General features: G+C 53.2%; 1 protein-coding gene across 1 annotated transcript in view; it reads right to left on the bottom strand.

Moving 5' to 3' along the window:
• INPP5D (inositol polyphosphate-5-phosphatase D) overlaps positions 1-23,139 on the bottom strand; it is a 106,665-nt gene that overhangs the window by 22,550 nt on the left and 60,976 nt on the right. Inside the window, exons 7-17 of the mRNA XM_090285023.1 lie at positions 18,254-18,334; positions 18,016-18,087; positions 16,884-17,007; positions 9,905-10,011; positions 8,139-8,241; positions 5,538-5,734; positions 4,980-5,097; positions 2,521-2,617; positions 1,871-2,009; positions 1,377-1,485; positions 1,130-1,218 (exon numbers count right to left, since the gene is read on the bottom strand). Coding sequence (XP_090141149.1) covers positions 1,130-1,218; positions 1,377-1,485; positions 1,871-2,009; positions 2,521-2,617; positions 4,980-5,097; positions 5,538-5,734; positions 8,139-8,241; positions 9,905-10,011; positions 16,884-17,007; positions 18,016-18,087; positions 18,254-18,334 — 1,236 coding nt within the window. The remainder of the gene's footprint in view (positions 1-1,129; positions 1,219-1,376; positions 1,486-1,870; positions 2,010-2,520; positions 2,618-4,979; positions 5,098-5,537; positions 5,735-8,138; positions 8,242-9,904; positions 10,012-16,883; positions 17,008-18,015; positions 18,088-18,253; positions 18,335-23,139) is intronic.

Here is a 23,139-nt window from a genome sequence, read left to right as displayed (position 1 = left end):
ATCTCCCCTGCATCAGGGGACAGACACCAGCATCTCCTGTCTCGGCATCCGCTCCACTAATTCTCTCAGCAAGATGGATCAGACCCCTCACCCCTTCTCATGGCGAAGCTTTCCTTCAAGGCACTGCACATGGTCCCTCTTTAAGAAACCTCCCTCACCCTGGCTGGTGTGGCTCAGTGGCTTGAGCACCGGCCTGAAAACCCAAAGGTCGCTGGTTCAATACCCGGTCAGAGCACATGCCTGGGTTGCAGGCCCGGTCCCAGGGTGGGGGTGCACAAGAGGCAACTAATCGATGTTTCTCTTAAACACAATGTTTCTTTCCCTCTCTCCCTCCCTTCCCCTCTCTCTAAAAATAAATAAATAAAAGAAAGAAAAGAAACCTTTCTTGATCCTTCCCGCCTCTGACTGCTCCTCATTGCATCTGGCATCATCACGTTCTCCTGGCGTACGTGTCTCATCTTGTGTTTCCTACTATAAACTCTTGGGGAGCGGGGGGCAGCGGCATCCCTCTCCTCTTTGATCTCCCATCACCTAGCAGAGCACCCAGCCCATCATAGGTTACCAGCAAGAACAAGAATGAATAAATGCTTTGTTGCAGCTTTCCCCAAACACGGTTCCTTGGAACCCAAGTGGCTTCGTGAGCTGTGCACCGGTATTCCGCGACCAGTCGAGTCTGGCACCTGCACTTTCTCGTGGAGAACTACGATGTTCACAAGCCCACAAAGGCTCTGACAAGTCCTGCAGCAAAGAAGCTTGTTTAACGATGATTCCCTTGGCAGATTAGCCCATATATTTGACCACAGGATTTTTATTTTAAATGAGCTTCAGAACCCAGTTAAGGAAATAACACTTAATCCTCTCAGAATCTTTGAATACACGGACAGAAGGTAAATACCCCAGAAGCCAGGAGCCCAGCTCATCACGGTGTGTAAGTCTGGCTGCCCAGCCTCTCCTTGGGAGAGGGTTTCGCTCTCTGACACAATCCACATGTGATTTCTAATTTTCTTTTGTTGTTGTTGTTGTTGCCTAGCAGACAAGGATGTGCACTCCGGTGTGTTCGCCTTCAGGGGAACAGACCCGAGAGCGGTGGGACATGTGGGGGCGGAGACCGTGCGCAGGAGGCACTCACCCCTGTGGCCTTCTGCTTGGTGTAGGCGTACTTGTCCCGCGTCAGCCTTTCAAAGCGGTAGGTGGGCGCAAACGTGATTTCTTCCTCCTCTGGAACCAGACAAGACCCTGGTCTCAGCTTCCACGCCCCGCGTTTCACATCCGGCCACGTCCCCTTCTCCAGGCACCACCCTCCCCACCGTGAGGGTGTGCGGGGAGACAGAAGGACGGCTGGAGAGGGTCCCGGGGAAAGGGACGATGGTTCTTACCGAAGTGCAGGAACACCTTCTGGTCCTTCCTCTCCATGAGCAGCTGGTCGTGGGCCAGGAGGTCTGTGTACTGCTGCTGCTTGATCTTCTGGATGATGGCTTCTGCCTCCTGCAGCGAGGACACGCCACTGTGAGACACCTGCCACCCCAGCTCCCGGTCCCCACCTGCGGTTGCCGGGTTGGTGCTTCTTAGCGCAACTGTTTTATAGGGGAAACCCCATGATAGTGAAGCATCCGTCAGACAATGTAAGTTCCTGTCTGTTCCAAATTTGCCAAGGGACACTCTTATTTCACACTGCCTTTAATGTCATTGTGCTAACACTTCATCAGGTAGGTAGGTACGTCTCTATCGCTGCTGCTCGTGGAAGCCCCTCACCCAGATGGAAAGCTCCTCGCCCAGAGACAGCTGCCACCCCAGGTGGGCAGCCCCTTACCCAGGTGGGCAACCCCCACCCCAGCTGGGCCGCTCTTCACCCAGGTGGGCAGCCCCTTACCCAGGTGGGCAGCTCCACACGGTAGTTGAGGTCCCCAAGCCAGAAGAGGTGGGTGAAGCGGTGAGTGATATTAAAGGGACTCAGCTTCTTGTCTCCCAGAGCCAGGAACCGGAGAATGTTCATATAGTTTTGGTTCCGCCTAATTAAACGACAAAGCCACCACCTCAGCTCAGAGCTCCCTACTCCACTGTGGCAGGAAGTCAGAGGGGCCAGGCTAGGGGCGTGGGGGAACCGAGACTCAAATGCCCAGCCCCGGCTGCAGCAGACCACCACGGCCCAGGGGCCCGGGAGCATGTGCCCCGTGGGAATCAGAACCGTGAATGTTCTAGATGGCTGTCTTCATGGCTGGGCTATTGATAGGCATCTGGAAGGGCGCTCCAGGGGACATTTGTAACTCTAGAAAGACGTGGTGTTCAGGTGTCTGCTAGGTTAATGACATAGGAAATTTGTGTTCTGCCCTTCTGATGAGATCCAACCCCACGGGAGGTCATGACTGTGCTGCAGGTGCCTCTGAAGAGACCACGGGAAGAGCCGCCTGAGGCCAACAGGACAGGGCCCCAGCCACAGCCGGAGCGGTCATGAGAAGGGGGTGTGAGGTCTGTCTGGGCAGGAGACCCCAGCACAGGCTCCCGGGGAACAAACGCTATTACCTGAGTTTCTTTTCACTTCCGGAAGTCAAGTGGCTGTTGACAAATCCCAAGGAGGTGCCATTAAACACAAACGACACCCCCACAGCTCCCTTGTTACCTGAAGGCGGGGGAGAAAGGAGTCAGAATGTCACATACGCAGACCTGCCACGTGGCGGGAAATCAAGGTGAGGAAAGACAGGTAGAAGCAGGCGTGGGAACATGCAGAAGAAAGGAGAGTTTCATTTGGGAGAAGAGATGGGACAGGTGACAGGGACTAGGGGGCTGAGACTCCTTCAGGATAATAAGAAAATGAGGGGACCGGCCAGCAGCCTCAGGTTCTTTGCAGGGCCCAGGGGGGAGGCTGCCAGGGTAACCCGTCCTGGCAACTCCCCAAAAGGGGCGCTCAGTCACCCCACATGCCACACAGGCAGGACGATGAAAGGCAGCCAGGAGCCTTGGGAAGAAGATACAGAAGGCGGAGCCGGGGCTGGGGGTGCTGACCTTGCACCCAGCTAAAACCAGGTTCCTGGGGAGACCAAAACCCGCACCGAGACCGCCTCTTTTTCTACCAGTTTTACTCTCTTCTGGACCACTGGTTCTCAAAGTGTGTCAGGGTCACTTGGGACCGTGTGGGAAGCGCACATTCTCAGGCCCCACCCTGGACCTGCTGACTCAAAAACTCTGGGGGGGCGCCCAGTAACCTGGGTTTGCCAAGTCCTCTGGGTCGGGGCGGGCAAACCGTGGCCCACCGCCAGCTAAAAATGGTTTTCACGTTTTTAAAGAGTTGGAAAACATCAAAAGAAGCATATTCCGTGACACATTAAAATGACAGGAAATTGGCGTTTCGGAATGCATGAATAACACTGGAGCGGACCACAGACAGAGCTGAGTAGTTGCAACACAGACCGCGTGGCCTGCAAAGCCTAAAGTATTCACTCTCTGGCCTTTTAGGGAAAGTTGGTGAGCCCTGTCCTAGGTGATTCTGCCTGGGAACCTGGTCTGTCCAATGCAGTAGCCATGGGCCTACGTACTGAGCCCTTAATATGTGATTGATCCAGTCCTGACTGGTGTGGGTCAGTGGCTTGAGCGCTGGCCTGCAAACCAAAGGGTTGCCAGTTCGATTCCCAGTCAGGGCACATGCCTGGGTTGCGGGGCCAGGTTTTGGGTTAGGTGATGTTTCTCTCCCTCTCTGCCTCCCTTTCCCTCTCTCTAAAAATAAATCAATCTTTAAAAAAAAGAAGCGACTGATCCAAACAGGGATGGGCTGTGAGGGTAAAGGGTGCATTGGAATTATAAGCCTTACTAAGAAAAACACAATATAAACTCTAATAATTTTCTTTATTGCAAACCCATTGAAATGGTAATATTTTGGACTGTGTGAGGTTGGATTAAATATATTATTAAAATTGTTTTCACCCGTTTCCTTTTCCCTTCTCTAATGTGGCTACTCAAATGTTTAGAACACACCACAGGGCTCCCCTTCTTCCTGGGCAGGACAGCCCTGCGCAGAGCTTTCGCTTTAAAAGGGCTGTGGGAAGGGGCAGGGGCAGCCCAGGCAGAGACCAAACAAGGACTAGAAGGAGGTCCCTGGGCAGCAGAGGGTGTGGGCTTCACAACAGGGCAGCCACGGTGACAGGAAGGAAGACGGGACAAGCGGGTGTGGACGTGTGCAGTGTGCCGTTTGTCAGCAGAGAAGTTGAGAGGGCCTTTCACGTTCAACTGCAGCAATTCTGCTATTTCCTGTTCTCTCTGGGACTATCCTGTCCCTCACCTCCGCCCACGGCCCATGGGGGGTACCTGCCACACGCACTCCAGACAGACTCACACACACTCACACGCCCACGCACAGACCCACACTCACACATTCGTGGGGTCCTCCGCTCGTATTTGGATGCTCTGAAGCACCCCGATCGGTCCCACTGGCTCACAGCTGATACAGCGTTTCCACATCCCACCTGAACTGGTCTAGATCCACACCGGGGGTCGGCAACCCACAGCTGTGGCCACCCCAGGCCCGCCGCCTGGGCTGTGAATCAAGTTTTAGCGAACAGCCCCTCCCATTCATTTCGTGCATCTGTGTTTGCTTCTGTGTGACAGCAGCGGGGACGAGGGGTGACGTACGGCCCGCAAAGCTCACGTATTTACTCTCTGGCCCTTCACAGCAAGTCTATCAACCCCTGTCCTGGGTCCCTGCCACTCGGGGCGGGGCCTATGGGCCAGCAGCGCTGACACCACCAGCGGCTTGTTGGAAACACAGCAAGTCGGGCCCCACCAGAGACCGGCTGAGTCAGAACCCGCATTTCAGCCAGCTCCCGAGTGCTGGCTTTGGGGGAGCAGCCACCTTGGTCTGCCCAGGACTGAGGGGGATCCCAGGCTGTGAGACCCAGTTGTTAATCCGGGGACATCCCGGTGGCGCTGGACAGGATGGACACACGTGTTGGCAGGAGCCCGCCCTGAAGAACATGACAGTCCCTGCTCACCCAGAGTGTTGGCGATGCCCGTCTTCACGTTGTCAGTACAGACATGACTGATCCGGTTCTCATGCTCTGGCTTGGCCAGCACCACAATTCGAATGTTCCAGAGGGTGTGGATGGCGACCTGGTGGGAGGACAAGATGGTGACCCTTAGCCAGGCTGTACTGCCTGACCCCAGAGCAAGAGATTCACACCTAGCCCTCACCTCCCGGGTGTGGGGATCCCTGTCTGTAATCCTCAGACTCTGGGGGACTCCTAAGGATGCCCCACTGAGGAGATAAAGTATCTTAAAGATGAGAGCTGGGACTGACGACATTTCAAGGAGGTCAAGATGATCTATAGGCACAGACAAGGCAGAGGCAAGACCGCGGTCTCTTTCAGCAACGCTCACGAGCCCCATAGCTTCCTGAATACAGGTTCCCCCCTCTGGCCCTGGGAGGGAGGGGAGGACCCCTGAGCAGCCCAGCATCTTTAGAAGCTGAGCGTTGATATGCCAAGCCCACCCGTGCCTCTGAGGTGCTCCCGGCCCCGAAGTCCCAGCCAGGGCAGGGGCCCGCTGTTCACCGTTTTGAAAGTTATGCTGGTGATTTCTTGCAGGGAGGTTTTGAGAATCTCCAGCCACTCCTTCTCCCCCAGGGGGTCCTCCTGGGTGCCGATCACGTAGATGTCATGGGGGATGTAATCGGCAGAGTCGTCCCGCGTCTTTCCCTGCCCCTTGGAGAGAAACCAGGACGTGATCTTCTTGGGAGGGGGGGCGTTACCTTCAACAGCAAAACCCAACACCAAGTGAGTCACAGGTGCATGAGAAGAATTCAAACAGAGGCGGGGGAAGCATGTGGGGCAGGGGGGGTCACACAGACATGAACACCTTTCAGGCCGCCCGACAAAATACCTTAGATGGAGAACTAGGTATTACTCTCCCCTGGGATGTCAGGTCAGTTACGTGTCTTTTTAAAGATCATGTGAAGCTCAAAGGCTAGAAACACTAGAAGAGTCAACATAGTGACTAGAACTAGTTATACATGTGGTCAAACACCAACTAGTCTTGGAAGCTACGCTGGTGACTGAGGCACAGCCCTGGAGGAATATACATTTTGTGGTCAAGGCGGCCCAGCAGGCTGACAGGTTTGGGCCGGGGCTTCTCGCCCACGGCTGGGAGACAGCTATGGCTTCCTTGTAAAGGAGAGACCTCAGCCAAGGTCCTGTGTGAGGGTGTCAGCCAGAGAATCAGGAGCAGCGTGGAGACCCATTCCACCCTCACTCTGAAAATGGAATCGGCAATGAAAGATTTCTTTCTCCTCTCAATGTCCTTAAAGATTAAGGAAGTTTTTCCCCCAAAGATTAAACTTCTTGGCTCACAAGTCCCCAAAAGACAAGAACTGAAATAATTTGACAGCTGCTGAGTTCTGCTCCTGAGGGCTGGTGGTCTCTGTATAGGGAGACCCTCCCACCCACCCCACCCTGGTATAGCCAGTTCCTCTATACTGTCTTCTGTGTGAAGGGCGCCCCCTGGAGTTGTGCAATAGGACGGCCCTCACCAGGCCCGGCCAAATCTAGATCTCCATGCTCACGGAGGGAAAAACGGGCAAGGGCCGTGTGTCCACGTGCACACGCCTGAGTGTGAGAGCCAGCGAGATCAGGCAGTCAATACAAAATGTGGGAGAGGACACGTGAGGGTGCGAGACCTCAAGGCACAGGCCAGAGTTCTACGCCAGTGCTACTGTGGCCCCTGGAATATCCGGGCGCGGAGGCCTGGGGAGGCTGACAGCTTGTGGAACCAGGGTCAGGAGGTCCCCTGACTTCCTTTCTGGAAGACTAGCCCGTCCTCCACTCAGCTGATGGACCAGCAGTGCCACTTTGAGTTTTCACCTCCGGATCACCCCTGTTCCTTGCTGCACGGCTCGTGGGCTGCTGCTCACCTCCCCTTTCTGGGCACTGCGGGGCGGCTGTCAGATGCATCGGGAGGGGCTGGCCCTGACTCTACTCAGGACCAACTGACTGGGGAGACAGAAGCACAGTTAAAGTCGAGCTTCAGATAAATAACAGAAAGTCTTTAGAATACATTTATCGCATGCAATATCTTTTATCTGAAACTCGATTTTAACTGGACACCTTATATCTACTTATTTTTTCATGTCTTGCTGAGTACTTACACTAAATAATTATTAGCATAATTTACAGTGAGTATACAAATACACATTAGCATATAAGTATATAGTGCAGTGGTTCTCCACCTTCCTAATGCCGCGACCCTTTAATACAGTTCCTCATGTTGCAGTGACCTCCAACCCTAAAATTATTTTCGTTGCTGCTTCATAACTGTGATTTTGCTTCTGTTATCAATCGTAATGTAAATATCTGATATGCAGGATGTATTTTCATTGTTACAAAATGAACATGATTAAAACATAGTGATTAATCATAAAAACAATATGTAATTATATATGTGTTTTCCGATGGTCTTAGGCGACCCTGTGAAAGGGTCGTTCGACCCCCAAAGGGGTCATGACCCACAGGTTGAGAACCACTGATATAATACAATATTTAGTATAATATATATTTGTTATATACCTAGTACTTATTTCTAGCTGCATAGTTACACTAAATATTTAGTAAAATTTATATTCAGTGTATTATATTTATAATTTGGTATATAATATGTATTAGTATATAAATATATAATACATACACTTAACATAATACATATTTAGTATGTACGTATGTATTTCTAGGTAAACACCTACACTAAAAGATTATTTGTCATTTATATGAAATTCATATTTAATTGGGTACCACCTCCTCTCTCTCTCTCTTCCTCTCTCTGTGTCTCTGGCAACGCTACTCAAGGAGGTTCTTTCTTCAAGTCTGGGGCCCCTGGATGAGCTGCCGAAGACGGGCAGGCACTCAAGAGCTCCTGACCTAGATGTGCAGCTTCTTTCCCTAATGTTCTCCGACTCAGAGACGCACCACAACACACGGCAGCAGCTCCCTGGGGTACAAGAGCCCCAGGGCTCATCCTTCTAACCCATCCTCTCAGGAAAAGGGTGGAATGTCCTAGAAGGGAGGCTATGCAGGTGGGCTGGGGTGGGGCAGACAGGTTCCCTCCACCCCTTTAAGGATGCCCGGGGCAGGAAGCAGGGCCCAGGGGGAGGCGGCAGGACCCACCCATGTTCCAGGTGCCGATGAAGATGGTGATCATGTCGGGCTCCGGCTGCTCCGAGTGCTTGTTCTTCATCTGCTGCAGGAGCTGGCAGAAGCCCTCTCTCTTCTAGGGAGTGAAAGGCAGACAGACTCAGATGGGCCTCTGCCCCCTGCCCCCTGCCCTTGCAAAGCGCTCGGTCAGCCTCAAGGAAACCGAGGGACACGAGAGTCAGTGTGAACGTCCTGGACAGCAATGGGACACAGCTCCGAAGGCTCAGAACGTGGCTTCTCCGTGACCCAGCCATGCGGGGCCCCCAGGAGAATGTTCAGGAACTGGACAGAGACCCAACCACATCACGGGAACTGCAGCGTGCATTTCAATACAGAAAAACACAGAAGCGGCCATAGCGTCCGTCTCCGGAAATGAACTCATCACGGTATTATGGGTCGTCCAAGTGCTGAAACACCACAGGGCTCAAAAATGTGGTGCAGAAACACTTTATCAGCGAGACTAGGTGCTCAAACTACATCAAGTACAAAAAGCCTGCTGACCAAACACTATGAATGGCTCCATGGCATTTGTTAAAAAAAAACGCAAAGACCATTCTGGAAGGTACCGTCGTCTATGGTTTGCTGGTGGTACACAGAAGCTGCTGTTTTAATCTGTTTGCTTATCTGTAACTTTTCCACCAGTAAGGCTAGATTACTTGTGTAATGAAAAGAAATTTAAATTAAAGAAACTAATTGAAAAGAACACAGGAAGGCTGCCAAAGCTTCCTTAAGCCTTTATTTAGTGATCCAGGAAACCTGCCTTCGGTTAGAGGCGGCCCAAAACTCAGAGCCTCAGTTTGCTGCTGGGTCCCAGCCCTTCGGAGCTGGTGGCAACAGGACGCACTGGTTTTTGCACTGAGGCCCCTGTGCCCAAAATGATGCCCAGCCAGGCCTGCCATCACCTGTCTGGCCCCCACTTCCTTGTTTCTCCCAGCCCCTTCCCTATCACTCCTCCAAGTCCTCCCCATCCTCTCCGCTAGTTCTGGGCACCCCCAGACCTGCCACGGGTCTCCCACCAGCCCACCCCTGCCAGTTGACCCATAGGGGGCCGTCCCTGTAAACCTGTGCTGGGACCCCTTGTGCCCCAGCCTTACCACGGTGCCAAGGTGTGATAACTGACACGTGACGGTATGGGAACACCTCGTGTCCCGCCTCACACGCGCTGGGCACCAGGGGGTACACGCTAAGGCTACGATGGTGGGTTGCAGCCCTTGGCTGGCACGTCAGAAGCGAAAGCAGACCAGAGAGACCTGTCTCTGTCTATCTGAGGCCCATGCGATGATCAAAGACCCCGAGCTTTTCCATGAGCCCACATCACCACTCATTCCAGGACCCTGTGCCCGGGCAGGGCACCTCACTTCTGCAGAGAGGGGTCACGTGTGTAGAAATGGAGCAAGCGCTGACTGGGATGAAGATTTAAATTTAGGGGGCCCCAGGGTGCTCCCAAGTACAGCCCAGAGAAGCTAAAGGCCTCCCAATGGGGCCAGGGACTGGGTGGCCTCGGCGATAAAGGATGCATCCTCTTGGGGAGGCAGCGTGAAGGAGGGGAAAGGCAACTGGGCGGAACCGCTCAAATCCCAGCTGGGGAAATGCATCCCCTCCCCAACCTAGGCTCGGCTTTCCCAGGCGAGAACTGAGGGAGCTCCCAGTATGTACCCCCAGGCAGAGCCAGCCTCGGGAACAGCCTCGCTCATCCCTCACCCCACCCCTGGCCGTCTCAGTCATCTGTTGTCACTTACTTTGGAGTCAGCAAAAACATATTCCTTCCGCAGGGTCTTCTCCTTCTCTGTTTCCACCAAAATCACCAACTTGTTCAGAAACTTCTGAGACTTGATGAGCTGCAGGACTTAAGAGAAACGGAAGTTCACTTGCTCATTTGCCCACTCATCGCCCAGTATGTACAGTGTGCACTGACCAGCAGCCTTGACCCTCCCACCCTCGGGCGCAGCACCAAATGTGCGCCTCGTCTCCCAGACGCCTTTGCCCCAAGCTGCTCCTGCGGGGAGAAACTCATGCTGGGAAAGGGGGTGTCTGCCACAAGCAAGGGGTGGCCTGGCCAGGGCAGAGACAGTGTGACTTCATCTTCCTCCCTCTTCCCTCCTCCTTATTTCTTTCTTTTTCCTTCCCCTGCCTCCTTTCCTTCTTTTGCTTTGTGTTATTTTCTTAAAAGATTTTATTTATCTATTTTTAGAGAGAGGGGAAGGGAGGGAGAAGAACATTAGTATGTGAGAGATACATCAATTGGTTGCCTCTTGCACACCCCCAACTGGGGACCTGGCCCACAACCCAGGCATGTGCCCTGACCAGGAATTGAACCGGCAAACTTTTGGTTCACAGGCCAGCGCTCAATCCACTGAGCCACACCGGCCAGGGCTTTTTATTATTTCTATCAATGATTTAAAGACTCAAGTTGTTCTACAAGATTTGTACACACAATAATAACCTCACAACCCCACTTCCCTCCAATGTTCTGCTTTCCAGAGGCAACCACTTTCTTTTTTATTTAATTAAGATGGTATTTATTTATTTTTAGTGACAGGAGAAGGGAAAAAGAGAGGGGGAGAAACAGCAATGAGAGAAACATCAACTCCCTTAGTGCAGTCTTTTGAAATTTTACTTCATCTCTAAATAACATGCCTAGATTGCTACTTCCCAGTAGCAATATTTCCTACTGCATACTGACTTGGCACTATGGAAGATGAAAGTATATCCTGTCCCTCCTCTCACCAGTCCCCTACCCCCACCAAAGCCCATGCACAATGTCAGTCCCTCCATGCTCCTTCCAATAATTAGATCATCATTTCGGCTGCCTGAGTAGTCAGTGTTTTTCATTTGCCAGGTGGCCAGCATCTGAAAATAAACCACTTTCCTTTAAACCGGCACCTCGCACTCGAATATTGGCTTTCATCCTGGCAGGCGGCTGGACCTGCGTTCGGTGACATTTTGGTGGCACAATATTTCTAGTAGCTTTCCAAGAAAGGGGGACAGGGGATAGATGTGTGTAGGCCTTGCGGGTCTGAACACTACCCTCCCACATCACTAACAGACCCTAAGTTTGGAATAATGTTCCTCAGACTCGGAGACTTTGCTTCACCCCCTCTAGTTGATGGCATTGCTGCTGAGCCCCCTGGTGCTGCTCCGATCTGCGTGCGTGCAGGAGTGCACGCAGCGGGGCTGATGGGGGCCTGGGAAAGCCTGCTTCCCTGGTGGCCCCGGGCCGGCACCTGGCACTAGGGCTGGGGAGAGTTCCCAGCAATCTCTGAACTTCTCCCTGTACCTAAACTGTACAGACAGCGTGGTGCAGGCCTGTGGGCAGGTGCCAGGCAGAGGGCACTACATGACCGGCTTCTAGTCCAAACCCTGGGTCCTGAGTCTCTCATGCGTTTCCCTGGGAGACAGCTCTTCACGCGGGTGTCCACACCTCGTTGGGCATCTCCTGGACTTCATCCCACGTGCCCTTTCCCTTTGCTGGTTCACTTTGTCCCTTCACGGGGACAAATCACAGCGGCATAACTCTATGCTGAGGTCTGTAGGCTCTCCTGGTGAACCCCTGAACTGGAAGGGGATTTGGGGAACCCCCCAAAGTCTCTAATTCTACTATTTGCTTTAAAGTTTTTAGGACCTCCTCTTTGAACGCACTGTTTTAAGACTTCGCAACGTTGGGTGCGTCTCCGGGCAGAACGGCTTTCCTCCACTGAGCCGGGCCCTGGATGGACCGACCATGTTCAGTCTGGAAACCGATGCTGTTCAGAGTACTGAGATTTTTCTTAAATTGTTTCTTTAACGAATCTTCTCATTCTTTCCATTTTCCTTTATTAACACTTATTATTTTGGCATTGAACCTCATGACTGGTCTTCTAACTTTGGAAAACCTGTCCTGTTTTTCCCTCACGTTGTGCATCTGTTCTACAGCCTGGGAGCTTTCCTCAGCGTGTATGTCCACCCTTCCTCCGAGTTTTTATTTTAAAAAATGTCTGCTATTATCTTTTCCTCCCTCCCTCCCTCCCCCTTCTTCTTCCCCTTTCTCCTTCCCCCCCCTCCGCCTTTATTCTTGTTTCCTTCTCTGAATATTCCTTCTAAAGCAGCTCTCTGTTCCCGTTTCCTGGTCCAATTTCCTTTAACCTTCATGATTTGTTTCCTTCAAGTCTTCTGCTGCTTCTTGGCCTCAAGCTGCCCTGTCTCCCAGCCCCGGCTTCCCTCCAATGTCTGTCTTCCTTGGCTGTCTGCGCCTGTGGAGCAGGGCTTCTCCACTGGGTGGACTCATGGGCTGATTCGTGGGGAGACCTCGCCATGGCGGCATCTTTAGATGTTGCCTTGTGTGCTGGTCACATGCTCCAAAGACACTTCCCACTTCCTGCCTGCAGGCCGTGGCCTTGCTGCCAGCATCCTGGGCTGGGCAGGGGTGAGGGCCAGGGTCTCAGCACTCAGAAAAGTGACCAGTATTTGGTCCTCTGTTTCCAGCAGCTTCCTCTGCCCTCACCAGGGCCCAGTGTCCCCCAGCCCTTTACACTCTCCTGAGGATCGACGCCCCGTCTTCCGCCTAATGAGGCGGGGAAGCCATCAGCTGTGAGGAGGGGGGATTTGGTGGGTCTAACGCTTTTGAAACAGATTTTCATCCTGTTCTGCTGTGTAGAACCCCACTATCAGCCTTACTTCTAGAGGCCCCTGATGCCATCAATTCCTGTCCTCTGTGGGTTCTGCGGTGTGGGAGTCAGATGTCTCACTGTTTCCTACTACTTGCTTAAAACTTCAGCTTTGGTTCCTACAGGTTGTTACCATTATCTGTCTGTTTTCCAGGGTTCAGAATTTTGCCGCCATTGTTTCCTCTCGTTGTCCTTGACCTTGTGCGTTTGCCTTTAGGAAGGGAGTTGACAGTACGTGCCTTCAGAGGCCATCCTGACTGCAGGTTTTACCCGAGGGACACCAGCCATGACCGTGTGCTCAGAAGTCCCACCCGTCTGTCAGCAGCAGTAAACATCCCACGACATCGTTCCTACCGCTGCCAAATGGGATGCCCAGACTTTCCGACACCTGCTGCCATTGGACCACGTCTCCTTCCCTCTGAAGGTCATGTTTCCCTTGACATCCGTTTGCAGAACTGTGTGGCTGCCCCAAGATGCGACATCCTGCTTGATCAGGATTCATATTCGAGCAGGGCCAGTAAGGGGCCCACCTGTCCCCACACCTAGTCATAGAAAGCTCGGGACTCTTTTTGGGCCCTCCCTCCCTCAGCCCTCTTCCTCTCCCTCATCAGCAGGTAGGCACAGTCTACCTACAACACATGCCCAGTCTGTCCACCTTTCCCCATCTCAGGTCACCGCCATCTCTCCCCTGGCTCTGGTCATGGCCTCGGAATCAGTCCCCTGTCTCCACCAGTCCCTTGCCATAATTTATTCCCAGCACAGCAGCCAGTTTATTTTAAAGTGGGGCCCTGTCACTCTCCTGCCGGAAACCTCCTAATGGTGAATCGGCTCTCCCAGAGATGGGGCGTGACGGGCTCCCAATCTCCGAGCCATCTCTGCCCTAGACGCTCGGCCTCCTCGCATGACAAGTTCACTCCTGCCCTGAAACTTCTGTCCCAGGGCCTCTGCCCCTGGTTTTCCCATGGCTGGCACTTTCTTGGCACTCCGGTGTGTCAGCTCAAATGGCACGCTTCCATTACTGTCATATCAGCCCATTGAAAATCCCAGCCTAGATTCTATCCCCTGACACTGTCCTGGTTTTGCATATTTGTGTAGTTGTTTATTTTCTCCCTGACTTGGATGTAACCTCCCTGGCTGTTCACTCCCATCTCCCCAGAGCCTGGCACATAGTAGCTGCTCAGTGAGTACATTAGGACTTCTTCCTACAGGAACTGGCTTTTCCCGTGCATAGAAGCCGCGATGCCAGAGCTCCTAGGAACATGGGGATGGGAACAACACACCTGGAAACGGACTGCAGGACTGGCCTGGCTCAGGGCAGACCTTAGCCCACCGTCCCCACAGCGACCCCATGAGAATCCTGTTCTGCATGGACACAGAGCCTTTGAGCAGTTAAGTCACTTTCTCCAGCTCACACCATCGTCAAGCCTTAAGGCAAGGACGGGATCCAGTTCAGCCAGAGTCTAAACCCGAAGGACACTCCCTCTTGGTGCCAGTCACAGAAGCCACCTAAACACACAGTCACATGGACTGTGCTACTGCACTCGTTCATTCATTCATTCATTATATACCTATTGGTCCCCTACTCTGGGCCAGACACTGTTCTAGACTCTGGGGATCTAGCAATGAACAAAACAACCCCACTTTCGGGCCTCTGCAGAAGATGCACTCACGGGGAAGGGGCAATGAGCGTTCCTGCCGCAGAGACCTCAGCCACCTGGCAACCCCTGAGTGTGCACCTGCCGAGCACCCGATCCTGCGCAGATGCCAGCTGTGTACGGGGAAGACCCCGCCCCTTTGGGGGAGGGAACCTGTGAACCGGTAATTGTGTTCTGATGTGACAGGTGCCATGACAGGGTGAGCTGGGCGCCTCCAGCCCAGAGTGGGGCTGGGAGCCAGGCAGGCACGTTCCTCAGTCTGGGCTGGCAAGTGCCAGACATCCATGCTTCTCCTTTAAGGGCTCATAAGCCTGCACTGTCATCGCCCATTTGGGACTGGAGCTGGGGCTTCTCAGGGGAATATTCACCCCTCTAGTGGTAAACACACCATTGCTGTCCACAGGATGATGTCTCTGACCCCGACTTCGGCATTCAAGGCCCTGCCCGTAGCTGGGACCTCCTCCTCCACTGCTCCTCCCTAAACCACAACACATCACATGTCATCTTCCTAACAGCCGGCTCCTTTCCTTGCACACGCCACTGTCTCAGTCCAAGTCCCCTGCCTCATGCTGGGTGAACTCCTATTCATCCTTCAAAGCCCCAGACAGAGCCACCTCTGCGGTAGGAAGCCTCCTTGTGCCACCCCACGGCAGGCTCTGGCCCACATTCTGATACATGCTCACATGTCAGCGGTTCTCTCTAAGTTGCCAATTCTTTGGGGGAGGTCTACCACTCAGAGCTGGCCCAAGCAAGAGGACCACGAAAAACAATGTCCATTGAATTAAGCTGATAAGAGTTCACAGTGCTTCCCAGAATCCTGGGAGGTGTTCCCTTCAGCCCAGAAACCTCAAGTGTTTTTAGAGCAACCAGGCACTCTTTGATAATCTCTTCGCTCATCTTAGGTTTCCATTTCCTCTTGTCAAAGTTGGGAACCGCCCCCCCCAACACCCCCGCTTTCGGCTGTAACTCACTCTCTGTGACAGATAAGGGGAAAAGTATGGCTCTAAGATAATTGCTTTCATCACAGCCCTCTGCTGCTCAAACCCTCAGTGAGTCCCCATCTCTCCTGCCCAAACTGGCGGTGGACAGAGAGATCCTGCCCGACACTGGGATCTCAGCTCCGTGTGAATACGACAGCCTACGATGCTCCAGCGCCTAGCGACTTCATTCCCGATCCATCCTCACTGCCCCATTCTGCCTTCCTCACAGCTACCTTGGACTTGGAAGGATAAGGACAATGATGATGGTGGTGGTGGTGGCAGTGGCAGCCAGTTTTCTTGAGCACCTACTACATCCTCGGCACTACTCACTTTGATGTTTTCCTGTTTAGGACTCAGGGCAGCCCTACAGGATGCTACAATACCCATCTGACAGAAGAGTGAACTGAGGACCAGAGAGAGAGCGAGACCCCTAGACCAAGGTTGCAAGTGACTGAGCTAGGACTCGGGCTGAGCTTCTAATACCCCTCTGTGTTGCCCGCAGTCTTCTCCTTGTTACAGCACACCTCCTGCACAGGGCTGGTCCCTGGACTCCCGTCCCCCGCACCCCTAGGGCTTTGGTGTCACTCCCAGGTGGGACTCTGGAACAGGAGGCTGCAGGGTGGGCAGGCCCCTGCCTGGACACTTTGCTGTGAGGTCAGAGGTGCCCTTGCGTGCATCAGCTCCTCTGTGCCTCAGGACGAGCCTGTGGGAAGGCTGTTATTATTACTATTACTAGTCCCATTTCACAGATGAGAAACTGGAGGCGCAGAGAGGTTAAGCACCCAGGCTGCAATACAGCCAGCCAGTGGCAGAGCCTAAATTTGAGCCACAGCCCATCTGGGCTCCTGTCCTCTGCCTCACCGGCCATAACCGGCCCAGAAGCATCTGGTGTGTGAACATTTCCCATTTTGCTCATGAGTTTACTTGATGCTATAAAGCCTCGGGTGCTCTGGGCAGCGCCTACATGCCAGGCTCATTATTCACTTAATCCTTATCATCCCCATTGGACAGATGAGGGAACTGAGGTCTCGGGCGGGTCAGGTGTCCAGGGCACAAGCTGCTGAGAGGCAAAGCTGGGGTGCGCCCTGGAAACTGTTCCCCAGTCTCTGTTACACTGAAGATGCTGCCTGACTCGGGCCGTAGCCCTTACACGTGCGGGGCCCTGGGAGGTGACCGTGGGTGTCAGCCTGGCCCCAGCTGGGAGGAACACTTCACAGAGCTGTCACATTTCCTTGGGTTCAGAGGAAGGAGGAGAACTGGACAGGGAAGGCCTCGAGAATGAGGGGGCGTAAGGAGTGGGCCCTAGAGCTGGTGGCGGGGGTCCACAGGCAGGGTAGGAATGGTGGTGTCCTAGCGTGGGGTGGCACGTGCCTGCTGCTGACCGGTCATCAGGAAGGACACTAGCAGAAGGGGAGCCCTGCGGGCACAAGGGGATCTTACTTTTCTTGTGGCTGTAGAACTTGTCCTCAGATCCATCCTTGGACTTCTTAATGATCAGTTTCCCAGACTCAATATCGACTTTGAGCTGCAATTTCTGAGGAATCCCCAGCGACTCTGACTTTACCTGTGAAGAGGAGGACGAGCAGCAGCAGGAGGGTGGGGGGAGACATCGGTCATCTCTTCTCCATTCAGGCTTTCATGGTGCCAGTCCCTGAGCCCCTCGCTCGTACATACAGCTGGGCAGCCCTTGGCCAGTCCAGCCTCAGTGTCCCATATGCATCCCTCTAGCTCCTATTTGCAAGTCCCCATCTCACCCGGGGCCACACACCCAGGTTTCCACCGGCCGCCCCTGAGAATTGCTAAAATGTGTGAAGGAGCCAGCTAGTCCATTGTGCGCATGTGAGCTGTTCCGCCAACAGGTTTGGTGGAGGAAGCAGATGAACTACAGGAAAAGTGTTCGTCCACTGCCGAACCTGACAACGCTCATCAATCTGATGTCATCTACTTCCAGAAAGGAGTTTAGCAATGGATTTAAGCTCCTGAACCTTGTTACCACCAAGAATTGAACCTTGACTGATAATAATTAGGAAAAAGACAATCGCCATACTCAGGAGACAGAAATATATGCTAACACAGAATTGTCATGAGGGCTAGGAAGGTCTTCGTGGGGTGGGGGAGACATGCGGGGACATCTCATCCTGTTTCTGAATGTGGGCCCAGGGCTGGGATAGATGCACCAGAATCTCTGGGGATAATTAAGAAAAACAGATTTCTGGACCAGAACCTGAGGAGTCTAACTCAGTCACTGCCAGGGAAGCCATGAGAGGTGTATTTTTTTTTCTAATCCCCCTTAAGGCACTATGCAGACAGCTTGGAGGTTCTGTTTGATGTCACTCCCCTCCCTGTGCTGAGACAGATAAAGTATAGGTCATCTTGGGATGAGAGGGTCCTTCCTGGGGCGCCTTGCTGTGAAGGAGGATGCACAGATCCATCAGGACACCCATTCTAATGTCTCAGCATCCTCACAAGTGGGCTCCTTGACCTTGTACAGATGAGCCCAAAGCTCTCCGTCCACAGGGACCAGAAGGGCCCCCGGCCTCCAGCTGTGAAGCACAAGGGTACAGCCACTTACCTCAAAGGTGACCGGAGGGATGAGCGACCGGCGGTGGGGAGCTTCGGGGCCCTCGTGCAGCAAGGCCTTGACCTGCGGGCACACAGGCACAACCGCCCTGAGGCTGGGAGGCGAAGGAGGGCAGCCGCCTCTGGGACAGAGGCCAAGGGAGCAGAGTCTGCACACCTGGGCATTCTCTGAGCCAAGAGGAGACCAAAGAGAAGCCGAGAGAAGCTGTAGGACCCCCCCCCCCAGGTACCTTATCTTCAATGGAGGACAGTAGACTTGTCAGTTGGCTGAGCTTGGTCACCATGTTGATGGCATTGGCCTCACCAGGCATCTGGGAGATGAGGAAACGAGCCAGTGAGGACACAGTCACTGCATGCCAGCCACAGAGAGGGTAACGCTGAGCGTGTGCCACGCTTCGTGGCCGTTCATGATCCCCAGCCACCCCCGAAGTGCTATCATTGTCGCCGTTTGCAGATGAAGACATCGAGGATATTGCCCATCACTTCACACGTGTCATGGCTGAAAAGCATGTCACTTCTTCCTCCCTCTAAATCTGCTTCTCCCCCAGAGCTTCACACCTCATCCACTCGTCCAGGACTGGCCTGGATTATCACCTTCCTCCTCCTCTCACATCGATAGCATCGCTGCTCCTGCTCTTCCCTGAGTACACAGCCACCCCACCACTGGAAGCCCCCGCTGGCAGGGACAGTCATCCCAGCTCCTTACCCTGGCTTTTAAGACCACAGGATCTAAAGCTCCGCGCCCAGTCACCCTCAGCCTCACTTCTGATCTGCGCATGGCCTTGAGCTACTCTTCTGAGGAATCCCCAGAGACGTGGACTCACCTGGGAAGGCCACGCCTTGCCACTCAGGTCTCAGATCCGCAACTAGTCCTTCCACCAGGTCACCTCTATCCAATCATCCTGCTTTGTTGCCTAGTGACCCCCAGGATCTCTATCTGTTCATTGTGTGTTTCCCCTGCCAGAACGTAGGCTCCCCAAGAACTGGGGCCAGAACACTCTTCTGCACTGCAACCTGGGTGCTGGTGTTACAGAAACAGGGGTGTTCCAAAAAACCCCAGTTTGCGGCTGGGGGATGGGGAGAAGGAAGCAGCTTTCAGAATGCCTCCACATGCCTGAGGCTGGTGGCTAGTTTCTTTTTTATGCAAAATGGCTTTAATGCATCCAAAGCCTCAGGTAGATGGGAGGAGTCTTGAACCAGGGGACGGTATGGAGAAAGCACACAGAACCTGCGTAAGGTTCTGTGAATGGTCAGAACTGGTTACCGCACCCACTACATCAGAGGACGTAGTCAGGGATTTAAACATAAGCGGAGACATTTTAGGCGGACTGACTGTGCGGATTTGACTAAGGTTAAGGCGGACTGTGCGGATTACAAAAGGACTAACTATACAGTTTACAAGGAGGCTGAGAATCCATGAGGTTCTGGATTAAAAGCTGGTGGACCCCATAACACAGACGAGGTCTCCCCAATCAGGATTGAATGATTGACAGCTACTGGTAAAGCTGAACTGTGTTTGGAAAGTAGGGAAAGGGTTTCTCTGACTTTTCTAAAACTAGCCTGGTTTGGTGGGGGGGAGGCAAGGATATGTGTTTATGGGTGTTTTAAAGAACATAAGACTTAACAACAGAAATCCGCAAATAACTAAATCTATATAACTGTTAAATAAACTATTCTTTTTCTTTTCACTAAACTCTGGTATTGAGAGTTATAATTTTGGCGGCGGGCAATCGGGCCCCTAACTAAAGAGCCCGCGGGTTTGTTTTCAACTGGAGCAGCCCAGGGGTTCTGTAACACTGGGACCAGTCTCCAGCCAGCGACGCTTGATGCGGGTGTTCGCGGCACAGGAGGCCCAGAGAGCTCAAGTTACATACCGGAAGTCACACAGCGAGCAAAGGACGGGGCAGGTCCTGAATCCTGTCCGCCCGGCACCACGTCCACCATCTCCAGCATTTGTTGCCAGAACAAACATTTATAAAGCTCCTATTCTGTGTCAGACACCTGCCAGGTGCTGGAGGCACAGTTAATAAGGTCCCACCCCTGCCCTCCAAAGGTAGGAGGAGAAAGTCAGGCAGGTGTAGCATTAACTTGAGCCCCAAGCAGAAGAGAAGGAGGGCTACCTCCAACCAAGCGGTGTCCCTTTACCCCCTCCCCCGCCCCCTGCTTGACCAGCCAGCCAGGCTGCGCTTGCTTCTGACCTCAATTTCCCACCCAGCCACCTCACATACTACTTCTGCCGTCAGCAACTGACCAACCCTTCCGTCACCACCAGCAGCAACATCGTCACCACTGCCCTCCCCACCGTGACCCTGTCACCCCCGTCAGCATCGTCACCACCACCACCAAACACTAGCCATCACCACCCCCACCTCAGCAGCATCTGCACCACATCCGCCAGCACTTTCTCTGACTACTTTTGCTCCTTAAAGCTGCAGGCAACAGTTACTATGATCAGGGAAAAGGCCGGCAAAAGGGAGCTGAGACCGAGCTAAGGACGGAACAGGAAGTCTGCTCAGTAGATGGGACAGCGGAGGATCCCCTTGTTTTAGGGGTGATTTTCTCCTAAAGGATGGAAAGGTAACAGATTTCAACCCCTCATCCTCCCTTGTGGACACTTGGAATTACTTGCTTGCTACCTGGGCAGTCACCTGGCAGTTTTAGGCAGGTGTCTCCCGACACCGCCACCCCGTGGCTGAATCTGCATCTTTTGGAGCAGGTTTGGCAAAAACTTATAGAGTATAAATGAAGTTCCCAACAAAATGGGGGTGAGGTCTTAGAAGATTCAAGAACAGCGCTGAAACTTTGTCTGCCTGCTTTACGCAGCGGAACGCATAGGGGGATTGGACGAGTACCCATGATGGCGAACATACTTGGAATGTGTTCTCTTGTCTAATCCACATGTGTGTTTATTCTTACAATCCTTGTTCTGCTGGTGGGGAAGTGGAGTCAAAGTGCTGAATCAACGGACCCAAGGTCACAGAGCTAGCGTATCCCTGAGATCCGAATGCACATCTAGCCCTGGGGTTCTCAGCTGGTGGCCCTTTTGCCCCCCCACCACGGGACATCTGACAGGTCTGGAGACATGGCAGGGGGTTGTCCCAGCTGGAGTATGCTAATGGTGTCTAGCAGGTAGAGAGGCCCGGTTGTGCTAACAACCAAGCAGCCCCAAAGGTCACCGGCCTGGAGGCGGAGGCCAGAATTCACAGCTCAGCCCAGATGTGGGCGGGAGGGTCTGGGTGCCGCCTCTGGGTTCCCATAAGCTGGTGAGGGGTTTCACTTGGCTTTGCAGCTGCCGGTTCAAAGGAGGATGTGGGCTCCAAGCGTAATAATGACTCTTCCTCCGCACACAGGACAGGCCGCATCTTTCCCAGCCTTCAGGCCAGCGGTCCTTTCAATTACGTGACATTTTTTGCCCCCCTTCCAGTTCTCGAGTGAACTCCACGCAGGGGTCCAGGGGTCCCCATCTTGTCTCGCCCCCCTAAGGGCCAGGGTGTGATGTTGGCAAGAGGCTGGCACGGTCAGCTGCCTCACACGAGCAATTTCACTTCCTGCCCAGCTGAACCCTGCGGTGTCACTCAGTGTGGCTGCCGTCAGCTCACCTCTCCGGAGTGTGTCCCTTGTCTCATCTACTTCAAAGATTTGGGTGTGTGGCCTTCTAGTCAAACTACTTAAATGCTAGTGTCTGGCATGACCTCTGTTTTGTCTAGATTTGTTCTGACTTTCCTGGAAATTTACCCATCATTCACTTGGAGGGAAGCAAAATTATCTTTTTCTTTTCTGATGAATTTTTAAGTTGTCCAACTAGAACATGCTACATATAATTTCTCACTAAAAAACTCAGACAGTATAGCCACACCCAAAGTCCCCCTTGGCCAAGCCTCTTCTCCCCAGTTTCAGCGCCGCCCCCACCACCGCCATGGTAACCAGAGTTGCCCTTTGGGTATAAATCCTTCTGGCACAATTTCCCCATCATTTGCTTTTGTCCCACCCAGCGGTATGCCGTGGAGGCCTCCCACGTCAGTGCCTCCGCCATAGAAAACTCTGCACCGCTGTTTAACAACTTTCTACGTTTGTGTGGTTTCCAATGTTGTTGCTCTTAGAGACAAAACCACATTAACCATCTCTGTCAACATCTGTTCGTCCCTAAGACAACCGCTCACATACAGGACTGCTCGCTTGGAGGACATGTGCGTTGAACGTTTGCGTGCTGTCGGGGCCGGGGGAGGCCGCCCCAGGACGTCCCGCGGGGGCCTGTGGCTGACCTCCAGCTGCCATGGCCCAGAAGCAGCAGGAGGCCGGGGGAGCACTGACTCTCCTCTGAGCCCCTCAAAGCAGGAGGGAATCTCCCTGTGCTGGAGGCCCCCCGCCCTGTCCGTGAGCCGAGACACACCGTTCTCTCAAGTCAGGAACCCGAGGAAGGTGGCGTGGGAGAAGGCTGTGAGACAGGCCTGAGCCACCATTCTGGCTGGGGCCGGAGCCCAAGCCCTGCCCACGTGCTTCTAACGGCAGTGACAGTCTGTCCTGTTCCTCCCAGGCGTGTTTGCCCACAAAGTACACGTAGATGCTGAGCACGGTCATGTCTTTGAGCCTCACTGTCCAATCTGAGCATCTCACGGTGATTCTCGCGTGCGCACGCGTTAAACTGGTTTTTCTCCTGATCATCTAGTCTTGTTTCAATTTGATTTTATTACCAGTCCAGCAATAGAAGGGGGTGAGTTATCCCCCCTGCCTGACAATGCAAATGGCCAGACTGCTTTTCAGAAAAGCCATTTCCTCTCCAGCAGGGAGTGAGCCCCTAGGGAGTCTCTGCACCCCCAACCCCCAGCCCCACCCCCAAGTGCTGACTTTACCCATCAGCCTCTGGCCTGTCTGATACGCAAGCTGCAGCTTTGAGCACCACATTTCGGTCACTAACGAGGCGCGGTTACACGTCATCTATGTGCAATGTTGCCCTTTCCCAGGTCTTCAGCGAAAGTCTTCTCTAGTTCCTTTCCCCATTTTACAAAGTGGATTGTTTTTACTGAATTATCTGTCAACTTCTAAAAAAGTATGTTACCGCTTTGTCCTGTATGTTGGTTGCAAGTACTTTCTCTGAGATATTTCTTTCTTTGTTTTA

Source organism: Furipterus horrens, unplaced genomic scaffold (assembly GCF_987537825.1).
Source record: "Furipterus horrens unplaced genomic scaffold, mFurHor1.1.pri manual_scaffold_1, whole genome shotgun sequence".
In the NCBI taxonomy this organism is placed as follows: Eukaryota; Metazoa; Chordata; class Mammalia; order Chiroptera; family Furipteridae; genus Furipterus; species Furipterus horrens.
The sequence above is the reverse complement of the archived record's forward strand: the minus strand, read 5'-3'. Positions and strand labels throughout refer to the sequence as shown.